The 20,121-nt window shown below is 40.7% G+C and overlaps 1 protein-coding gene across 2 annotated transcripts in view; it reads right to left on the reverse strand.

Moving 5' to 3' along the window:
• CDK14 (cyclin dependent kinase 14) overlaps window positions 1-20,121 on the reverse strand; it is a 555,604-nt gene that overhangs the window by 132,009 nt on the left and 403,474 nt on the right. For both annotated transcript variants that reach the window (XM_074984765.1, XM_074984766.1), the window contains one exon: window positions 4,779-4,827. In XM_074984765.1, the coding sequence (XP_074840866.1) occupies window positions 4,779-4,827 (49 nt within the window). The remainder of the gene's footprint in view (window positions 1-4,778; window positions 4,828-20,121) is intronic.

The raw sequence follows: 20,121 nt of genomic DNA on the forward strand, positions 1-20,121 counted from the left end.
CGGGGGGCCTGCCAGCGTTCACCCGTGGCCTCGTCGAAATGGGCCTGCAGGACCTCCTGGACCCGGATCCCTTTGGGATCCACCTGGCGACTGGGGGCAGCAGGTGGCTGCATGTCAGCTCTGCCAGCCCCCACAGCCCAGCCCTGAAAGAATGCCTCCCCCTTGCTCTCCACCGCAATCTGGGGGATGTTGGTGGGGCCCGCATCAAGGCAGGTGAGGAGACACCTCCAGCGCCCTTTGAGGCGCCCAAATGTGCGGTCAACCACCTGGCGCGCGTGGTTCAGGCGCATGTTGAAGTGCTCCTGGCTGGCTGACAGACGGCCCGTGTAAGGGTGCATGAGCCAAGGCTGGAGGGGGTATGCCACGTCTGCAATGACGCAGAGGGGCACGGTGGTGTCCCCTAGAGGGATCTCCCGCTGGGGGGTGTAGGTCCCCGCCTCCAGCCAGCGGCACAGGCCCGAATTCCGGAATACCCGGGCGTCATGGGTACTGCCAGGCCAGCCAACATATATGTCCAGGAAGCGGCCCCGGCTGTCCACCAAGGCCTGGAGGACCACTGAATGGTAGCCCTTCCTGCTCAAGAAGCATCCTCCACTGTGCTCCGGGGCACGGATGGGGATATGGGTCCCATCCAGAGCCCTGAAGCAATTGGGGAAGCCCAGGGTGGCGAAGCCCGCAATGGCGGCATCCGGGTCCCCAATCCACACGAGCCTGTGGAGGAGCAGGGCGTTGATGGCGCGGACGACCTGCAGGGGAAGGACATGGGAGAGCACCAATGAGGGGTGTGCAGGGTGTGTCTGGCCCTCCCCTGCCAGCGCTTCCCCTCCCCTGCCAGGGCTCCTCTCCTCTCCCAGGGCTGCCTCCCCCTCCCCATGGGTCCTCTTACCTCCATGAGGACAGCCCCGACGGTGGCCTTGCCGATGCCAAACTGCTGCCCCACGGATCGGTAGCTGTCTGGAGTGGCCAGCTTCCAGACAGCAATGCTGACCCGTTTCTCCACGCTGAGGGCATGCCGCATGGCGGTGTCCTGGTGCCTCAGTGGGGGGTGAGCCACTGGCAGAGCTCCAGGAATGTCTGCCGGCTCATGCAAAAGTTCTGGAGCCAGCGGTCGTCGTCCCACTCACCGAGCACCAGCTGCTGCCACCAGTCGGTGCTTGTGGGATAGCTCCTTTTCCGGCGGCGTGTGTGGTGGGGGGGGTCGGGGGGCTGCAGGGTCTGGGGTTGCTTCCTCCTCCCCTGGGGGCAGCTCCTCTTCTGTGGCTAGAATGTGATCAGCTGCCTCCTGCATGGCATTGAGCAGGGCGAGCACTGCTCCTACAGGGGCGGCTGGGTGGACCTCTGGCTGCTGCTGCTGCTGCTGCTGGGGGTCCATAACTGCGTCGCCGAGGTGTGCGTGCCTATGGCTCTGCAGACCGTGTGCTGTGCAGGCTGAGTGTGTCTGGGAGGGGCCCTTTAAGGGAGCGGCTAGCTGTTGCCCTGGAAGTGCTAGTCCACCCTGTGACCCTGCCTGCAGCTGTTCCTGGCACCCTTATTTCAATGTGTGCTACTTTGGCATGTAGACGCTCCCCCGCAGCGCCTACTTCGATGTGGTGCTGCCCAACATTGACGCTGAACATCGACGGCACCAGCCCTGGAGGATGTGTAGACGTTATTCATCGAAATAGCCTATTTCGATGTCACTACATCGAAATAAGCTATTTCGATTAGCATACACGTGTAGACGTGGCCTATAAGGGTCTAACCCATGCTCTGACTAGCCTGAATATTTACTGTAAACAAACCAGCCCATTTTTGTATCATGAATAAAAAAACTGAAAAAAAGAAATCAATTACTTTACCAATACTATCCTCGATTATATACTTTTTCAAGATAGAGTAATAAAGGCATACTTTCCAAGTTGAGTCATTCTGTGAGGGTTTTTCTTTATTATGTTAATTTTAAAAGTGAATTTGAAACCCTTGAGAATATGATGTCTAGAATGGAAATATTGACACATCCTTAACTATAATACTGCTATCCAGCATCACTCTAATAGTGCACACCGATAAAGATTTACAATAGAAAAAGAGAAAACCCTTTATATATTTCAAATGCAAATGACACAATTTTGAGAACAAAGTATTACCTATTAGAGTCTGATATATGACATACTGAATTCTACCACAAGCATTGTTACTGCTTTCAGCCTTTCAGTTCCTTCATTTGCTGCTGAAAGTTTGCAAATCCTGTATTCATGGAGCATAGAAAATAACAATATGTACATATTTTGAAGAGGTTCCTTATCAATGAGGAACCTCTGATTTTACTTGTATCAGTCTGTGATGGAATCATGTTTTCTCTCAATTCTGATCTCTCAGACCACTTCTTTGTTTTAAAGAAAAAATATATTTTGTAGCAAAGAAAACAACATATTCTGCGTCTGAAGAAATATGTTGCTCACAAAGTCATGTTCTCAATTCAAATGCAAATATTATTACTTGTACCATGATAAGATCCAGAGCCCCACAGATCGATCAAGTTACTATTAAACGAAGTACCATTAAAAGAGGCGAGAAGACAGAGTCCTGCGCTAAACAGCGTGCAAGCAAGTTTGTTGCGTATGTGAATATATAAATCACCATTCGTTCATCTTGGATAAGGGCTCCTGTTGCCTGTGTGATAAAAAGCTACAAACCTCGATTTGCTCCAGTCAGACCTGAACTCTTGACAGAATTGGAGGTCATCTTTTTGCAGATAACATAAAAGCATGCTGTTACCTCAAACCCCAAGCATAAATGAACTGGAAAAAAGGGGTAAATAGTGAGATGGCAAATTTTGCATATGGATACAGACCAGACCAGAAAGAGCTCCAATGGAATCTCACAAAATGGAGTGATTGGGTAACAAAAGGGCAGATGAAACTCAATTTTGATAAATGCAAATTAGTGCACATTGGAAAACTTAACCCCCAAATATAATGACACAGTGAAAGGCTCTGAATCAGCTGTCACCACTCAAGAAAGAGATCCTGGTACCATTGTGGCTGGTTCTCTGAACACATTCACTCAATGTACATCAGCAGTCCAAAAATCTTAATGAATGTTGAGAATAATTAAGAAAGGGAGAGAGAAGAAAATATTGTATTGCCTCTAAGTGAATCCATGATACGCCCACATTTTTAATCTGGCTTGCAATATGGTTGCCCCATCTCAAAAAAGATGTATTGGAATCGGAAAAGGTTCAAAAAGAGCAACAATTATTATTAGAGAATGGGAGACGGGGATGGATCACTTGATGATTACATGTTCAATTCACTCCTTCTGGGACACCTGTCATTGGCCACTTGTCAAGAGACAGGATCCTGGGCTAGATGGCCCTTTGGTCTGACTCAGTATGGCTGTTTCCGTGTTCAAAGGGGCAGCACATATCTTGCACACTGGAGGGCAGGAGATGGAGGAAGAAACAAAATCATAGAAATATAGGCCTAGAAAGGACCTTGATTGGTCATCTAGTCCAGTCCCTTTCACCGAGGCAGAACTGAGGCTCATCCATCATTCATGACAGGTGTTGGTCTAACCTGTTCTTAAAAACCTCCAACGATGGACATTCCACAACCTCCTTACACAATTTGTTCTGGAGCTTAACTATCCTGATAGTGAGAAAGCTTTCCTTATCAAATTAAATCTTCCTTATTTCAATTTAAGTTTACTAAGGTTGTTATATTTTCAGTGTATAAAGTGAACAATTACCCTGTTTTTTATAACAACTTTTATGTACTTGAAGACTTATGTCTCCTTTCCATCTTCTCTTCTCCTGATGAAACAAACCCAGTTGTTTCAGTTTTTTCACACAGGTCATACTTTCTAGACCTTTAATTGTTGTTGCTCTTGTCTTCATACATCCCTTAGAATCACAGTAAATAATCAAGAACCACCTTTAAGATTGTTCTCTGCTGAGGGATATTAGTAAATATCAAACAACAAGCTGCACTTTGACTTCAGAAAGTCTATTATCAGTGAGCAAAACTTTGTGAAAATAAGACCTTCACTGCTGCTTATGTGTGTAGTTTGCAGAAAGGGGCAGTTGGAAAGCATGTTTGGCAGTTTGTGTGAACTGGAGAGCAAGGTGTGAATTGGGAGAGCTTCCTTCCAGGTGGGAGATGACAGCTACAAACCTGCCTCCCGCTGCCCAGGCCCATGCTTCAGCCCATGGCCGTCCTACAACTGAGCACAAGAGCAATGCCCTGCCCCCTGGGGGTGGGGCGCATCCTGCTCAGCGCTGCATGTGACTGCAGCTGGCAGGCTTCTCTCAACTCCTACCCAGTGTGAGTACTGAACTCTCTATCATCTAAAATATTTGATTATCCGGCAAACTCCCAGTCCCGTGGATGCCAGCTATCGAAGAGCTTGCTGTATATGCAGAACTTGAAAATATTTTAAAAGCATTCACCCCACACCCCCCGTAAAATATGGTACAAAGAAACCACGTGAGTATTTCTGTTATAAAAACGTGCACAGTACCGCCAAATGACAAAGATGAAGTCAGTTTTTAATCCTGATACCAAAATTATTTGGGTTAAATAAGATCAGATAGTATTTACATTGAACCTGGGGCCTCATTTGAACACTGGTAATGCAACGAAAGTTCAGAACCGATAAATGTAGGAGTGGGTGAGTCTATGTTGCAATGTAAAGGCAAAGGAGCAAAAGGCACTTTAAATTAGCTATGTTAACTTCATCATGAGCCAGACCATGTGGATGAAAACAATGAATGCAGAGTAAATTTAAAAATAACTTACTTATTCCATGCTTGTCTAAGGTTTTTAGAGCTGTACTGTGTAAAGCGTTCTGTAACAAAAAGAAAGACATTCAGTTATCTTGCTTAATTATATTAAAAAAAGGGAAAGCATTTTAATTAATGGTGATTATTGGCAGCCTTTATTCTTCCTATCTGCCAAATACGGGAAAAGAACAAAGTGAGAAGAAGTGGATAATAACCATGAAGAAAATGTTAAACAATGGAGACATTATGGGACTGATTCTCATCTACACAAAAGCCACTTTACATATATTTTAAAGCCATGTTATACCTCCAGAGTGTTGCAAAGTGTAAATAAGACTCAAGCCCTATTTTTTAAATAATAAATAACATTCTCTGTAACCTTGGTGTCTTCATATTTCTGATGCAGAAATGTGTAATAAATTAAATGAGCCCAGATTAATTTGGCATATAGAGTTAAAGGTAAAGGGCAGCTGAGGGCTATGGTGGTCATGTGACAGTCCACATACTAGAAGATCCATAAGCATAATCAAAGCACTGCAAGTATAGTGGTGACAATGTATATGGGTGGATAAAAAAAGTTTTAGCTCTTAGGATTGCTGTGACCAGTGCAGGGATAAGGAGCAGATCTATTGCCCAATGCTCCCTCTGCAGAACATCAGCTGGCTAGTGCAGGATTTTAGGAAGAACGCAGGGACTAGGCATTGTGTTCTTCCTCTGAACATGAGCAAAGTGTGCCCCACTTAACAACAGACATGCATGCCCGCCCACAGAGTGTGGGCCCAAAGGAACATTCGCCCTGGGCCTGGCTTTTCAAAAGGGACCAGAGTTCTGGCAGCTGCTGCTACTATTTTGGCAGCAGCCAAAGCTCTGAGCCCCTTTAAACTGCCATGGCAGTGCTGCTGTGCCACACCATGCAGATCTGAGGAGATGGCAGGGGGCTCAGTGCTGCCATCTGAGCAGCGCTAAGGGCTGAAGCCCTAGATCCTACCCCTTCTGCCAGACACAAAGGTGGGCTCCACTCCCACCTTGCCCTGCAGCCCATGGTGACTGTCGACACAGACATGCTAGCTGGTTGGAGAGCTTAAAGGTCTTCAAATCACAAACTACAGCACACTGGAAACATGGTGTTTTGTAAATAGGCCAACTCTGCAACTGCTGTGTTATGTATTTTGGATAGATTTGCCTGACATTATGCGCTCTATGAGATGGTATCAAGATCTGCACTAAAACGCTAAGGACACTTTAAAAAAGGGGACTTCATTTTCTATGGGTGCTACACATAACAGATCATGAAGTTACAGCAATTTTTTGCACCATCTGGAGCACCCCACCATAAATAACAAGAGGAAAGAAATCTTCGGTCTTCAAAAGCAACTTAAAATGGAGTTACATTGTTCTTTATTTGTATAGGTAACCCTGTCACAGAACTACTGGAAACACTGTGTGCATAGTTACAGATGACAACAGGAAAATCCTTCTGTCAGTGGTAATATTTTTCTATAAAGGTGCAACAAAAACACATGACCGGGTTGAGCCATATGTAATCAATAAAAATAGCTGGGTGAAATTCAAATGCATCTCAACTCAGCAAAGTAATCTCGTAAAAATGGAAACATGGGATTTCAGACTTTTTTCCCAGCACAGTTAAAACAGTGAAACCTCCTCTGCCCACACCACCAGTTTAGAGCATTTATACCAGTATAAAGGTGTTAAATTAAACCAGCTTATTTTGATTTAGGAACCAAAGTAAAATATACCAGTATAATGCACCTTTATACCAGCATAACTGTGTCAACACTAAAGATTTTATTGCCAAACCTATGTTGGGAAAAAAAAAATCACATCCTTAAAAAGTTATGTCCTTATCACTTTTTTAAGGTCATGCTATAGACCAAACCAAGAATTAGGAAGTTAAGACATCTTCTTTCTAGTTTGTGCATCATCAACATTAAAGATTCTGCCATTATTAATTATTAAGCATAGTTAACAATGCTGTAGATAAGGCACATACTAAACCAGTACCTAGCTGATTGCACTACTGCAGTAATAAAGGTTGAACTTCTCTAATCTGGCACCCTTGGGACCTAACTGGTGCCAGAGGAGAGAATTTGCCAGACCACAGGAGGTCAATATTGTCTAGCAGCATTACCAACACTTCACTGCTTGCTGGACTCCTAGAAGACATTTGGGGGTAAATTGCAGCTAATTAATAGCACAAAACACAGAGCCAGAACTGGTGTCTGCAAACAAACTTTCTGGAACCACAGGAAACTTGGCCACACCCATGATAAGTGGTCATCCAGCTAACTAAAATCATGCCAGACTACTGATGTTGCCAGATGAGAGAGTTCCAGATTAGAGAAGTTAAACCTGTACATGAGTAAAAACTAGGAAAATGTTTTTTATTTAGCAAAGAAAGGAGACATAAACAATCAGCAGATCTGTTGGGCACCCTTTTCACACAACTTCTTGACAAACTAGAAACACTCCTAAGATGCATCTGTAAGAACCAACCATTCATCTCGCTATGTTCCCAATGTTTTGATGTATTACCTTCATTTTTTTTATTTAAACATTGAAGGAAACTCTAAATTCTTGGAATCCGTGCATAAGGGAGAAAGTGATCAGAGCTGAATATTCCAATAATAAAAAATGTTCCTCAACAGACATAACTCACAAAATAGAATTTGTTTATTGATAAACTATTATGCAAGTCATTAAATAGTGAAAGCTACTGTTCAGATGATTCTCTTATAAAACATACCATAAAATTGTTGATGATATATGTTAGTGGTATTAATATGAAACAACTTTGAATGTATTTATGCATCTCTAGTCCGATTAAAATGTTCATAAACTACCAAGAACTTCAGTAATTACAGAACTTTCCAATTCGAAATATGGTTAAATTAAAGAAATTCTTAGCACATTATCTAAGGCACACAGTAGCTTGTAGCATAACAGAGTAGTGCAATTAATTTAAACCTGCAGGGTGATTTTTCACCTATTTCTACCATGCCCTGATACTGTGGTGGATGCATACCAGCAGGGGTTAAGGAAAGGAAGAGGACTAACAGAAGTGAGATATAAGCGAGTACATAATAGCACAAAGTAGCGAGTTATGAGTTTCCTCTTCAGTTCTCTGTGCATGATGCCACTAATAAACAAACATTCTTCCGAAGCATCGAGAATAACTCCATAAAAAATTCTGAATTCCGCCTTTTACATTAATATTAATTACAAACTCTACTGTATGTACTAAAACTAATGCAACTGTAAGATTACAAAGAAAGAATGCTAGGCCTTTCAATGAAGCATATTGTGAAAGTTCTCAGAATCATTATTACATGCAGATAATGAAGGTTGGAAGACAGTAGCAGAAGCCAGTGCCGGGATCTCATATAAAAGTATGTAAAACGGGTGTAAAAAGCCAGGACTGAGTATATGTTATGTATTAAGTGAACAGATTAGCTCAGCAATGGGAATGCAATGATACATTAATAGAGAAATTAATATTAGAATTTGTCTTAAACCAAGCTGATCACTTAATAGCCCAGCTATTGTCATCTTGGGGTGAGATCCTGTCTCCACTGAAGTCAACAGTAATTTTCCCATTCAGCTTTCTGGACCACCAAAACTGAGCAACTGGAGGCCTTCTTGGGAGTGTGGAAAAAGGGAAAGAAGGTGACAAAACAGGGAAGCATGCAAACAAATACGTAAGGAAAAACTGGAGAGTCAGACAAAAGTGACAGAAAAATTGAGATGTAGCTACAACTGTACTCCGGCATGGCACTTGGGAGCTGAAGAGGAACCCTTCTGTCCCATGAGGGAGCTCCATCACAAGGGGTTGTGTATAGAGCTAGTCAGAACATTGTGATGAAATTTCACCAAAATATGCTGTTTTGTCAAAGCTGGCAAATTTTGCAGAGGTGTATCTATTTCAATGACATTTCCATCACAAGGCTTTTAAGAGAGAAAATGAAAGGAGCACTGTGATGTGGGAGTCTCAAGGATGAAGAACTTTGCTCTGAAAGAATTAAAAAAAAAAAAGTCAAAACCTTGACAACTGCTGTGAAATGGAATTGTCTTCTGGCCAGTTCCAGTTGTGAACAATTGAACTGTTCCTACGTTGGTGGCTCCAAGCTGTGTTCCCAAGAACTCTGAGACGTGTGCTACATCAAGACAGTAGATTTGGGATAGAATCATAGAATACTAGAACTGAAAGGGACCTCAGGAGGTCATCGAGCCCAAACCCCTGCCCTCACAGCAGGACCAAGTAGCATCTCTAGTCTCTGGACCATCCCTCAAAAGATGTCTGTCTAACCTGCTCTTAAATATCTCCAGTGATGGAGATTCTACAACCTCCACAGACAATTTATTCCAGTGCTTAACCATCCTGAAAGTTAGGAAGTTTTTCCTAACATCCAACCAAAACTGCACTTTAAACCCTTGCCGCACTTTAAGCCTACTGGTTCATGTCCTGTCCTCACAGGCCATAGAGAACAACATTTATTCTTTCTCCTTGTAACATACTTTTAGGTAGTTAAAAATGCTATCTTGTCCCCTCTGTCTTCTGTTTTCTAAACTAAACAAGCCCAATTCTTCCAGTCTTCTCCGACAGCTCATGTTCTCTAGACCTTTAATTGTTCTTGTTGCTGTTTTCTGGAGCTTCGTCAATTTCTTCACATCTTTCTTGAAATGTGGTGCCCAGAACTGGACACAATACTCCAACTGAGGCCTAATTAGTGCAGGTTGGAGCGAAGGAACAACTTCTCATGTCTTGCTCACCACACTCCTGTTAATACATCCCAGAATCATGTTTCCTTATTTTGCAACGCCGCCACACTGTTGACTCATATTTAGCTTGTGATCCACTATGACCCCTTGGTCCCTTTCTGCAGTAATTTGTTTAGTGTAGTTTGTAACATCAAATTCCATGTAAACAAGTCATATTAAATACTATTGAAGCCCAATTGAAGCTGTGCACATTTTTTGACCTCCCTCCCCCAATCTTTTTTTTAGCTCTTGCATAGCTTTGTGCAAACTGATAAGCATGGTCATGAGAGCAGTATATATTAAGTTAGACTGATGGGTAGCACGTTACGGACTTTCCAGGTACAGAATTTTGATGCATATTTTATTGAGTCTGTCCTTAAGGGATACTAGAGCAACTTTATGCACTAGGATGTGATACATGGTTTTACTTACCTAGTATGAGCACGCATAATTGATACTGGGTAATAAAACTGTAAAATAACTTTGTGCGTTCTTACCAAAAGAATTCGAGTCAATAACAGAACACATCATATATCACTCCACACTGACAACACTGTTGTGTGTCCAGTACTCCCATTTCATCCTACAAAAAAATTCGTAGGAATCAAACATTACAGCATAACTGCACATCAGGAGAGAACAAAACAAAAAGGCTACGCCTTAAACTAAGAGGAAACATATCTCCACTTGACCACTTGATTAAAATTAATTCTGCATCTTTAGAAAACTGAAACATTTAAGGTGACACTGTCAAAAAGACCCACATGCACAAATCTAAATGGTGCCTAACTCCCTTAAGCATCTTGGAAAATCTCAGCTTTATTGTCCACAAGATTTAACTTGGTTGTACTATAGAACTATAAACCATTGTTATACCAAATGAAATTTAACATAAAATTGATAAATCTTCCCCTGATGTTGTCAGGAAGAAGTATCACCAAAATGAGTGTATTACTAAAATTTATGCTTCCTTTATATACCACCTTCTGCACTGTTCTAAACCTATCCTTAAAGAAATCCTATAGGCACTACATTTGTCTGACAAAACAATCCCCGTAGGAAAAGGGGGAATATTACACTCCCCTTTGAAAAGGAAGGATTTTCAAATGTTATTACTATGCAGCATGATTATGTTTCTGCTTCCCCTAATTGATATTCAAAATCCCCCAGAGTGGATCAGACTATTCATACTCTCTCTTCAAGTTCAAGAAGCCCTACAAATTACTCTATGAAATCTCTGAGTAAACAAGGAAACCATACATCAAAATGCTACCTTATATTTCTTTAAAACACAGGAAGATGATATTTGTAAATTCTTAGATAGTCCCACTCTAAGCTTACTAATATTCATCTCAGACATCTTCAAGCATTGGCTCCAGAGACTTAGTTTCTCTTTCCAATATTTCCTAATATCAAAATCCCATCTATCCCCACAAAAAAAAGAGAGACATTTTCAGGTTAATTCAAATTTACTTGGCCCTAATAAACTAATACATTAATATGCATTTTATGATGCATCTAAGCTATTAGACAAACATGTCTTCCGATACTATTTATCTAAACCACTGGGCAAAATTTTAATTCCTAGATAAAATTCTAGATGTAAATTTCTTTTCTTTAGAAGTGTCCAATGACACAGTGTCAGTCAAATTCATAACTTCAGACCACTTATTCTCATCTTTTTCCATGCTATGCTTTTTCCCCATGCAACAAATTTTTTAAAAATTAAAAAAAAAAAAAAAAAAATCAACAGAAGTGTTTAAATGACTTCAATAGGGCAATGATTTCACCCTGTGCCAATGTATTACAGTATATGAAAGTTATTTCAGGACAGGTCAACATAAAAATCCATCTACATAAAAATGGATATTTACTTCCTCTGTAAGTCAGTTTGAGATTGACAGATGAAAAAGTGCTACACATATTTTTTCTGGTTAGCTCAACTTTTTTTAGATTAATAATTTGAAGACACACAAATATAAAACTACAATCCCCTTGCCCCAAGAAAATTACAAACTTAGTTAAGAATCTATGCAGAAATGTTGGAGAATGAGAATTGTTCAAAAATAAATGTCTAATGGGGAAAGCATGTGAATTATATAAGGCCATTGTTCTCAAACTATGAACTAGGTCATCACAATTTCCCTTTTCTTCCCATATTGCTAAACCAGAGAGAATCTCAAGTAGAAATGAGAGAAAAATCAGCATGGGGTAGTCCCAGTATGTAAAAGGTTGAGAACTCCCAGTACAGGAAAAATGATTCAGGTTGAAACACAAAACAAATTGACACGAGCAAAGACCTGAAGAACCACCTGATTTATTGAGGGATTATATAAGCAAATAGCTGATGGTTACACACAGGGAAGAAGGGTTATGATGACAGAAAACACACATTTGCCACCTATCATGAGAGAGTCCGTCAGAATTTATGTAAGAAACCAAATCTCTCTAGCCAAAAAGACATCTGCATGTTCCTTCTCTCACAGAGCTATAAGACAGAGAGGACAAGCCACTACTCTGAACAAATGGCATTGAAGAAACCATCTCTGAAATATCCAAGCTACTGTCAGGAAGGCTATATAAATTGTAGAAAAGGCACTTGCTTATTTTCATCAATGTGCAATTACAAAAAAAATCCCATTAAATGGTGGCCCTAAAAGTGCATATTTATTATGACTCGACTGGAGTCACTTAGGCTACATCTACACTTAAAAAAAACTTTGAAATGGCCAAATTGAACAATACTAATGAGTAACAATACTAAATCGAACTAATACTAATATTCAGTGCCTCATTAGCATGCTGCCGGCCACGGCACTTCAAAAGTGTCATTTCACTCACACACGGCTCATCTACCCGGGGGTCCATTTTGAAGTTTTTTGTAAGTGTAGACACGGCCTGACTGAAACAGTAACTAGAATTATTAGGGAATCAAACCCTTTATGAGTGTTTTAAATTTTTCTACGTGTTTATTTTGAGTAAGAACACAATAATAATAATCATAGTAATAATATATGGAGATACACATCTCATAGAACTGGAAGGGACCTCAGGAGGTCATCGAGTCCAGTCCCCTGACCTCTTGGCAGGACCAAGCACCATCCCCTCCCCCACCCACTTTTTTTTTTTTTTTTTTTTTTTAAATCTATTTGCCCCAGATTCCTAAATGGCCCCTCAGGGACTGAGCTCACAACCCTGGTTTTAGCAGGCCAATGCTCAAACCACTGAGACATCCAAGTATGTTAAATTTGTCTGGAATTTAAAACTAAAGTAGTCCTGTGCTGAATATGAAAATGACAATTTTTGAAGTGAACCAATGTTTGGAACATGGAACACCCAAAAACTGTGGGGAACTGTAAAATTAGAGCTTCTTTCGAAGGAGATGGAGAGGTACCAATGTGATATACTTGGACTAGCAGAGATGCGTTGGATGGCATCAGGAGAGATATGCGGTTGCAAAGTCATTTGGTCAGGAAACTAAACGAAGCATGACGCAGGAGTTGAATTCCTTCTTAGCAAAACAGCTAGAAGAGCATTATTAGGATACAAACCAGTGTGTGCAAGAATGATGGCAGCAAGATGCAAAGCAAAACCATACAACATCTCAGTCATTCGGGTGTATGCACCCACGTCAGACAGTACGGAGGAAGAGCTGGGCTATTCTATAAAGACTTGACAAAGACGGTGGAGGAGATACGAAAGAAAGATGTGTTGGTCATCAGGGGAGATTGTACTGCGAAGGTTGGAACAGATAAAGATTGGGAGAGAGTCATGGGAAGCTTTGGATACAGAGAAAGAAACGAATGAGGTGAGAAACTACTAGAGTTTGCTACAGAGCATGAGATGGTCATCGGCAACACAAGAGTCCAACAAAAGGACTGTAGGAAGTGGAGTTGGCGATCAAATGATGGGAAGTCCAAGACTATAATAGATATGATTTTCATAAGAAGAAGATGGATAACATCAGTACAGCAGTGCTGAACTTTCCAAGGAGCGGATACAGACTCAGACCACAGTCTAGTGATCACAAACATCAAGATAAAACTCAAAAGAAAATGGAAGACACGGTTTAAGGAAAGAAGAGATGTGGTGAGGCTATGTGAGGAAGAAACAGGGAATGCATACAGAGCAACACTCAAAGAGAAGATTAAGAATACCGCCACAGAGAAAGACCTAGATAAGAAAGTTGCAAGGATTGCCATCACTATAGAAGAGGCAATTGAGCAGATTGTTCCAGAAGAAGAAAAGATCAATAAAAAGCGGACTACCCAGGAGACACTGAAGTTGATTCAAGAGAAGAGAGCGTTGAAGATCAGAAGAGATGTTTCTGAGATGGCAGAACAGCAACATAGGGTGAAATGCAATGAGGTAAGGAAAGCAGCCAGAGGGGATAAGGAGAAATGGTTAGAGGAGCAATGTGAAGATATAGAGAGGTATTACACCGAATGTAAGACTAGGGAGGTGTATAAGACAACTAGGAATATTAATAGGAAATGGCAACCGAAGCAGATGGCGATCAAAGATGAGAATGAAGAAGTGTTTGTGAACTGGGAGAAGACTGTGCAGTGATGGACGAGATATTGCACTGATCTACACAAAGCACAGTTGGACCCAAGTGCCTCAGAGGGACTGACTGAAGAACTGAAAGAGATCTCTCCACCAAGCGTCAAGAGCAAGACCAATATTTCAAAGGAGGAAGCAGAAAAAGCAGTGAAACGACTAAAGAACAAGAGCCCTGGAAATGATAAGATCACTGAGAGATGTTCAAATACAGCACAGAAAGTACGATTCAGGAAATACACCAACAATGTAATATAGCATGGAAAGAAGAGAAGGCACCTAAATAATAGACAAGATCTGTGCTAGTGACAATACCCAAGAAAGGAAGTACACTGGAGTGCAAGAACTACAGAACGATTGCCCTAATGAGTCATCTAGGCAAGGTGCTGATGATGATACTGAGAGACTAAGATCACAGATAGAAGAACATATAGTAGAAGAGCAAGCAGGGTTCAGAAAAGACCGAAGTATCAGACAGCAGATATTGGCACTAAGACTGATAGTGGAAAAAGCTCGACGAAAAAACAAGAATGTATACACTTGCTTCATCAATTTTCAAAAGGCATTTGACAGCATAGATCAGAAGGTGACTCAGGTGGAGTTGGAGTCATATGGAGTGGATAGCAGACTGATACAGCTGTTGAAGGATATCAATGACAATGTGGAGGCAGCGGTGAGATCACGTGGAGAGTTCGGAAGTTGGTTTAAAACAAGTAGAGGTATGAGACAAGGAGATCCAATATCACCAAGTATCTTCATGGCACATCTGGAGAGAGCGATGGACAAGATCAAGGAAGAGGTAGAAGGGATATCTGTGCGTGGGAAAGAATTAACTTGAGGTTTGCAGATGATGTAGTTATCATTGAGGAAGATGAGGAGAAGCTAGCAAAAACGGTACCGATGTTAAACGAAGAAGGGAAGCGGTATGGACTGATTATGAACATTGGTAAAACAAAAACAATGGTATTTGGAGATAAGGAAATAGGAAGAAAGATCAGCGTAAATGGGATTTAACTAGAAAATATAGAGACGTTCACATATCTGGGGAGCAACATAACATATGATCTCGACTGTAAGAAGGAAATTATGACTAGAATAGCGAAAGGAAGAGCAAGTTTGAAGGTGATGGATAAGATCTGGAAAAGCAAAGTGATTAGCTTAAGAACGAAGCTGAGCATGTTGAAAATGTGTGTATTCAGCAGCATGTTGTACAGATGTGAGACATGGGTGATAATGAAAGATTAGAAGAGAAGAATATTGGTGTTCAAAAGGAGTTGTTATAGAAAGATTCCGACAATAGGATGGAGGCAGAAGGTCACCAGTGAGGAATTATATGGGAAGATACAGCCAAAACAGAACCTGCTGCAGAAGGTTATAAAATGGAAACTACAACTATTTGGGCATATTTGCAGAATGAACAACAAATGAAAAAGCAAGACCCTGGAATTCAGCATAATGGATGGTTCGAATAGGAGATGCAGACCCAGAGAGAATGGGTAGATGATATAATAGATTGGTGCGGAGCTAGTCTACACAAACTAAGCCACTCCACACTGGACAGGGAAAGATGGAAGGAAATAGTGAGAGAGGCATCAGACACCAACGGGCGCTGAGCCCACAGTTATTGTTGATGATGATGATGAATGTTATCTGAAAAACCTTTGTAATTAAACTGAGAAAAATAACTTGGTTTTTTCTGAATTATGTTAAATATACAATGATCATCAGGTATAGATCACTGAGATAGACTTTCATACAAATTTTTTAATTCACCAATTGAAGATGATTTTCTATCATACTAAACAAATGAGTGGATTCAGATTTTCTGTAAACTGCACAGAGATTGAAACAGTCTAACATTTGCTTCTGAAAACACAAGTTCGAGCTAATAAACTCAACTAATGAAATGGCCGATTCATAGCTAAGTGCTATCTAAACAGATTAGAGTTCTTTATAGTTATACCGTATGGTTATCTTACTAGCTAAAGCAGATACATTATATCAATATTTCTCACCAGAAAGAAAAATAAACTATTTTATCCTACTACAGCCTGCAGTTTATTATTAGAATTTAAAAAGCTAACAAACAGAATGAAAGAGTAGGGAGCTTTTTGTGCCTATATGGGCACACATGAGCGCACACATATACCTCAGCACTCTCCTCTGCAAACATTATATGCCTGATAAACAAGCTCTTTCTGACAGCCTTGCATCAAGGACAGGTTCAAACAGAAGAGAATTTCAGCAGAACTCACTAGTGAGCTTATTAGCAGACCATTGAAGGAACCACTAGTCTGCTGTGAGAATTGAAAAAATAAGTACTTGAATTTTAAGTAACATAAAAGGAGGGTTTTTTTTCTTTCATCAGTCAGAAGACACATGAGCTATGATACCTACACCATTCATTTGCCTTGAAGAAAATCAATCCAGAACAGAAAGAAAACTACGCAAAGAATTAAAGCAAACCAAATTTTTTCAGCAGTATTCATAATCTGCTTCTTTAAATATACCACTTAAAATGCAAGGAGCCTGACTTCAAGGCATTGTTTATGTTATTAATAAAATTGTGCTAGTTTAATGTGAATTTTCTGATTACTTCCTTACTTAAAACCAAATGTAATAAGTTTCAATGCAAATATTTAACATTTATCACAGTACTATTTTGAGCATATTAGTAAGCAAGCTAATTTAAAGTGTGTTTTCTTTATTTCAAAGTAAATATATTTTTCATATTGTATTTGTGGTTGTTCTATTGTTCACCACTTGAATCTAAGAGATTTTAGCATATACATTGTTATTATGTCACCTGTAAGGATAGAAAAGGCAAGTGTACCATGCCATCCATCCAAACCTTCATATACAATAGAAAAGTAAGAATACCCCATTAGGACTTTTTACTAAACTCCAGCAATAGTACTCAGAGCTCCATGACAGCTGTGATTCAAGCTCTCACTTAACCGTGTTATTAAGAATCAGACCTGCCCCAATATGAGATGATTCTCTCACTTACAATAATTAATTCATTTCCTCGGTGAAGATTTGCTGATGGAGATAGGGAAGTCAAACTGGTGACTGATTCAAAAAGGCACTAATGTGCTCAAGTCCCAGTGAATTCAATGGATGCTTAAAGGCAAAGACAGGTTCTTAGGAGCTCTCCTAAATTGAAGCCTAGGGAAGGAGAGCACTTTTGGACTTAGGGGTAGGCAATGAGTAACCCATTTCTATATAACCCCACATGATATTACTAGCAGAGTACATCAACACAACACAACAATAATCTGCCTTCTCTGCTAATCCTAACAGGAATTTCTCTAAATTGCATTGGATATCAGAAAAGTGGGGAAAGAAAATCAAAGGCGGGATAAAGCCTCACTTTTGTTCATCAGTTCCCTCATGTACCCCAATTACAACCTAGATCTTTTTAATCTGAACGTGTACGAAATCACCGACTCACTCACTAACTCAGGGTTGTGCAAACTGAAGTGTTAAAATTGAAATGTCCATCACAGAATCATACAGCTGGAAGAGACCTCGGAAGGTCATCCAGTCCAACGTCCTGTTGAAAGCAGGACCTATCCCAACTAAATCATACCAAACTGGGACTTAAGAGACCTCCAGGGAAAGATATTTTACTGCCTCCCTAGGTAACCCATACTAGAGCTTTACCACTCTCCTAGTGAAACAGTGCTTCCTAATATACGACCTAGACCTTCCCCACTGCAACTTAAGAGCACTGCTCCTTATTCTGTAACTGGTCACATCTAAGAACAGCCTCCCTCCACCCTCTTTAGAACCCCCTTCAGGTAGGTGAGGCTGCTATTAAATCCCCCCTCACTCTTCTCTCCTGTAGACTAAATAAATCCAAATCCCTCAGTCTCTCCTCATAAATCATGTGCTCCAGCCCCCTAATCACTTTTGTAGCCTTCCACTGGACTCTCTCCAGGGCATCCACATCCTTTCTGTAATGTGTGGGTGTCACAGAACTCTAAGGCTCCATGCCCAGATTCCAGAGAGAAAGGCTCAGACCCACCGCCAGAGAGGCAGAAGTCCCTAGCCTAGATCCAGGCATAAGCACACAATTGTAAGGACTCAGTCCACCCCCTTACACAGAAGGGGAGAATGTGGGTCTGACAGGCATCCCTTAGCCTTCTCTAGTACCTCTGCCATTTATCCCAACATCCCTTCCCAGTGATCTTCCCCTCCTCCTCTTCACCCACCTATCCCTGTAATTCCCTCTCCCTCTATTAGGCAACCCAAATGTTCTTCCCTCCCAGCAAGCATTTATGTTTCTAATGATTTTCCACAAATAGTTTTATTATAGTCCACATCCATTTGAAGACATTTTACAAAATGATTTTAGCCATATGCCTTCAAAGAGTCTCCAGATTTCTGCCTGGGTAGGACTTGAACTTACACTAGCTGGGTAGCTTGAGGTTCAAAAGCATTTTGCTCTTCTCCTCCAGCTACAATGGAGAGTTATCCAAGAAACACTCTTTGGGTTGCTCTCCCTGCACATGCTCAGTGCATCATGGCTTGTGCTTGAGTCTTCTCTGTGAGCCCAACTGGAGAAGCAAACTCTTGCTAATATCCTAAATTTTGTTCTTCAGAGAGCTAGAGGGCACCAGACCTTTTCCAGAATAATCCTTACATGAGTAAGACCCTTGTGCAAGAATCAGAACCCCAGTCAGGTCCCCGTGTCTGGGCAAAAAGTTTGCAAAAATATTTTAACTTTATGAAAAGTAGAGTCAGGGAGTGGTGGGTAATGGAAACTGGTTGGAGGCGCTGTACACGTAGTCATATGATCCCAAATTTGGTCACTGACCAAATCCCAAGTGACACACCAAACTAGCAGAGCTAGTACTCTGCTGAATGTGAGCAATCCCTAATCATGTGAAGCCTTTTTCTTAGATCTCATGAGTTCTGAAGTTAGAGAGGAGAATGGACAGCTATTTCCAAATAGGCACTATTCCTTGTGCACTGAGGTTTACCAATTTCAAAACAAGCCAACCATTATTTCAAAATTATTTTGAAATAACTGTTGCACTGTGTAGATGCTAGGATAGTTATTTTGAAATAACAGCTGTTATTTCCAAATAACTTTGCAATGTAGACATACCCTGAGAGATGTCTTTTTATTACTAGATGTGATTGCTTCTCCTTCTCCATAAAAACATCTGTGCTTTCATTCATACTAACCCTTAGTAATGTTAGCTACACATGCAAGTGAAATTTTAATTCCTCCCTTGGTTAAGATTTTTTTTATAACTGTTACACAGCAACATGGATAGAAGTGCCAGTAATGGAGTTTACAATACTCTGGGAAAAATGATTACCTTGCATCCTTTCTTCTAAAAATTTACAATATGATTATAAATCAGAAGTCTCAACTTCTAATCAAGTTTTCTAAAAATATCTTAAAATGCCTCTAAACTCTTTAGTGGTGGATATAATTATTTTGTGGGACGAAAACCCAGTATCCTAGAAAGAAATTAAGGTAAAACCAAGCTTCTCATTGTCACTGAAAACTGGTCACATTCAAGATACAGAAATGCTACTTCGTTTTCTTAGCAAGAAATGTGAAGAAAGTGCAACAGAAAATTATTTTCTAGTCCCTCTAGTGATCATAAATAAGAAATGCAATGTATATAAAGATGCTTAGCACTGTAACACAATCTCACATTACAAACTTTTTAGTGGAAGGTGCTGTCCTGCTGTAACATTCACATGCTTGCTTCCCCCTTATGCAACAACTGTTGGGTTTTTTTATTCTTTTTCACTTTTCCTGAAACCTTTGATGATCCTCCTCCCCCCATATGGCAGGTATTAGGCATAATCAAAATCAATTTTTTAATACAATCAATATTGTTAAGACTGAAAGGAAGGAGGGAAATTATTTTTAAAAGGTTAACTTCCCACTACCTTCCATTTTTTCAGCCAGCTCAGAATACCTTTGACTCACAATTTGATTTCACAACCTAGTGTTTAAAGAAAGGGCTGACGGGACTTGTGTGAAATTTTTATTG

Source organism: Carettochelys insculpta, chromosome 2 (assembly GCF_033958435.1).
Source record: "Carettochelys insculpta isolate YL-2023 chromosome 2, ASM3395843v1, whole genome shotgun sequence".
Lineage (NCBI taxonomy): Eukaryota > Metazoa > Chordata > Testudines > Carettochelyidae > Carettochelys > Carettochelys insculpta.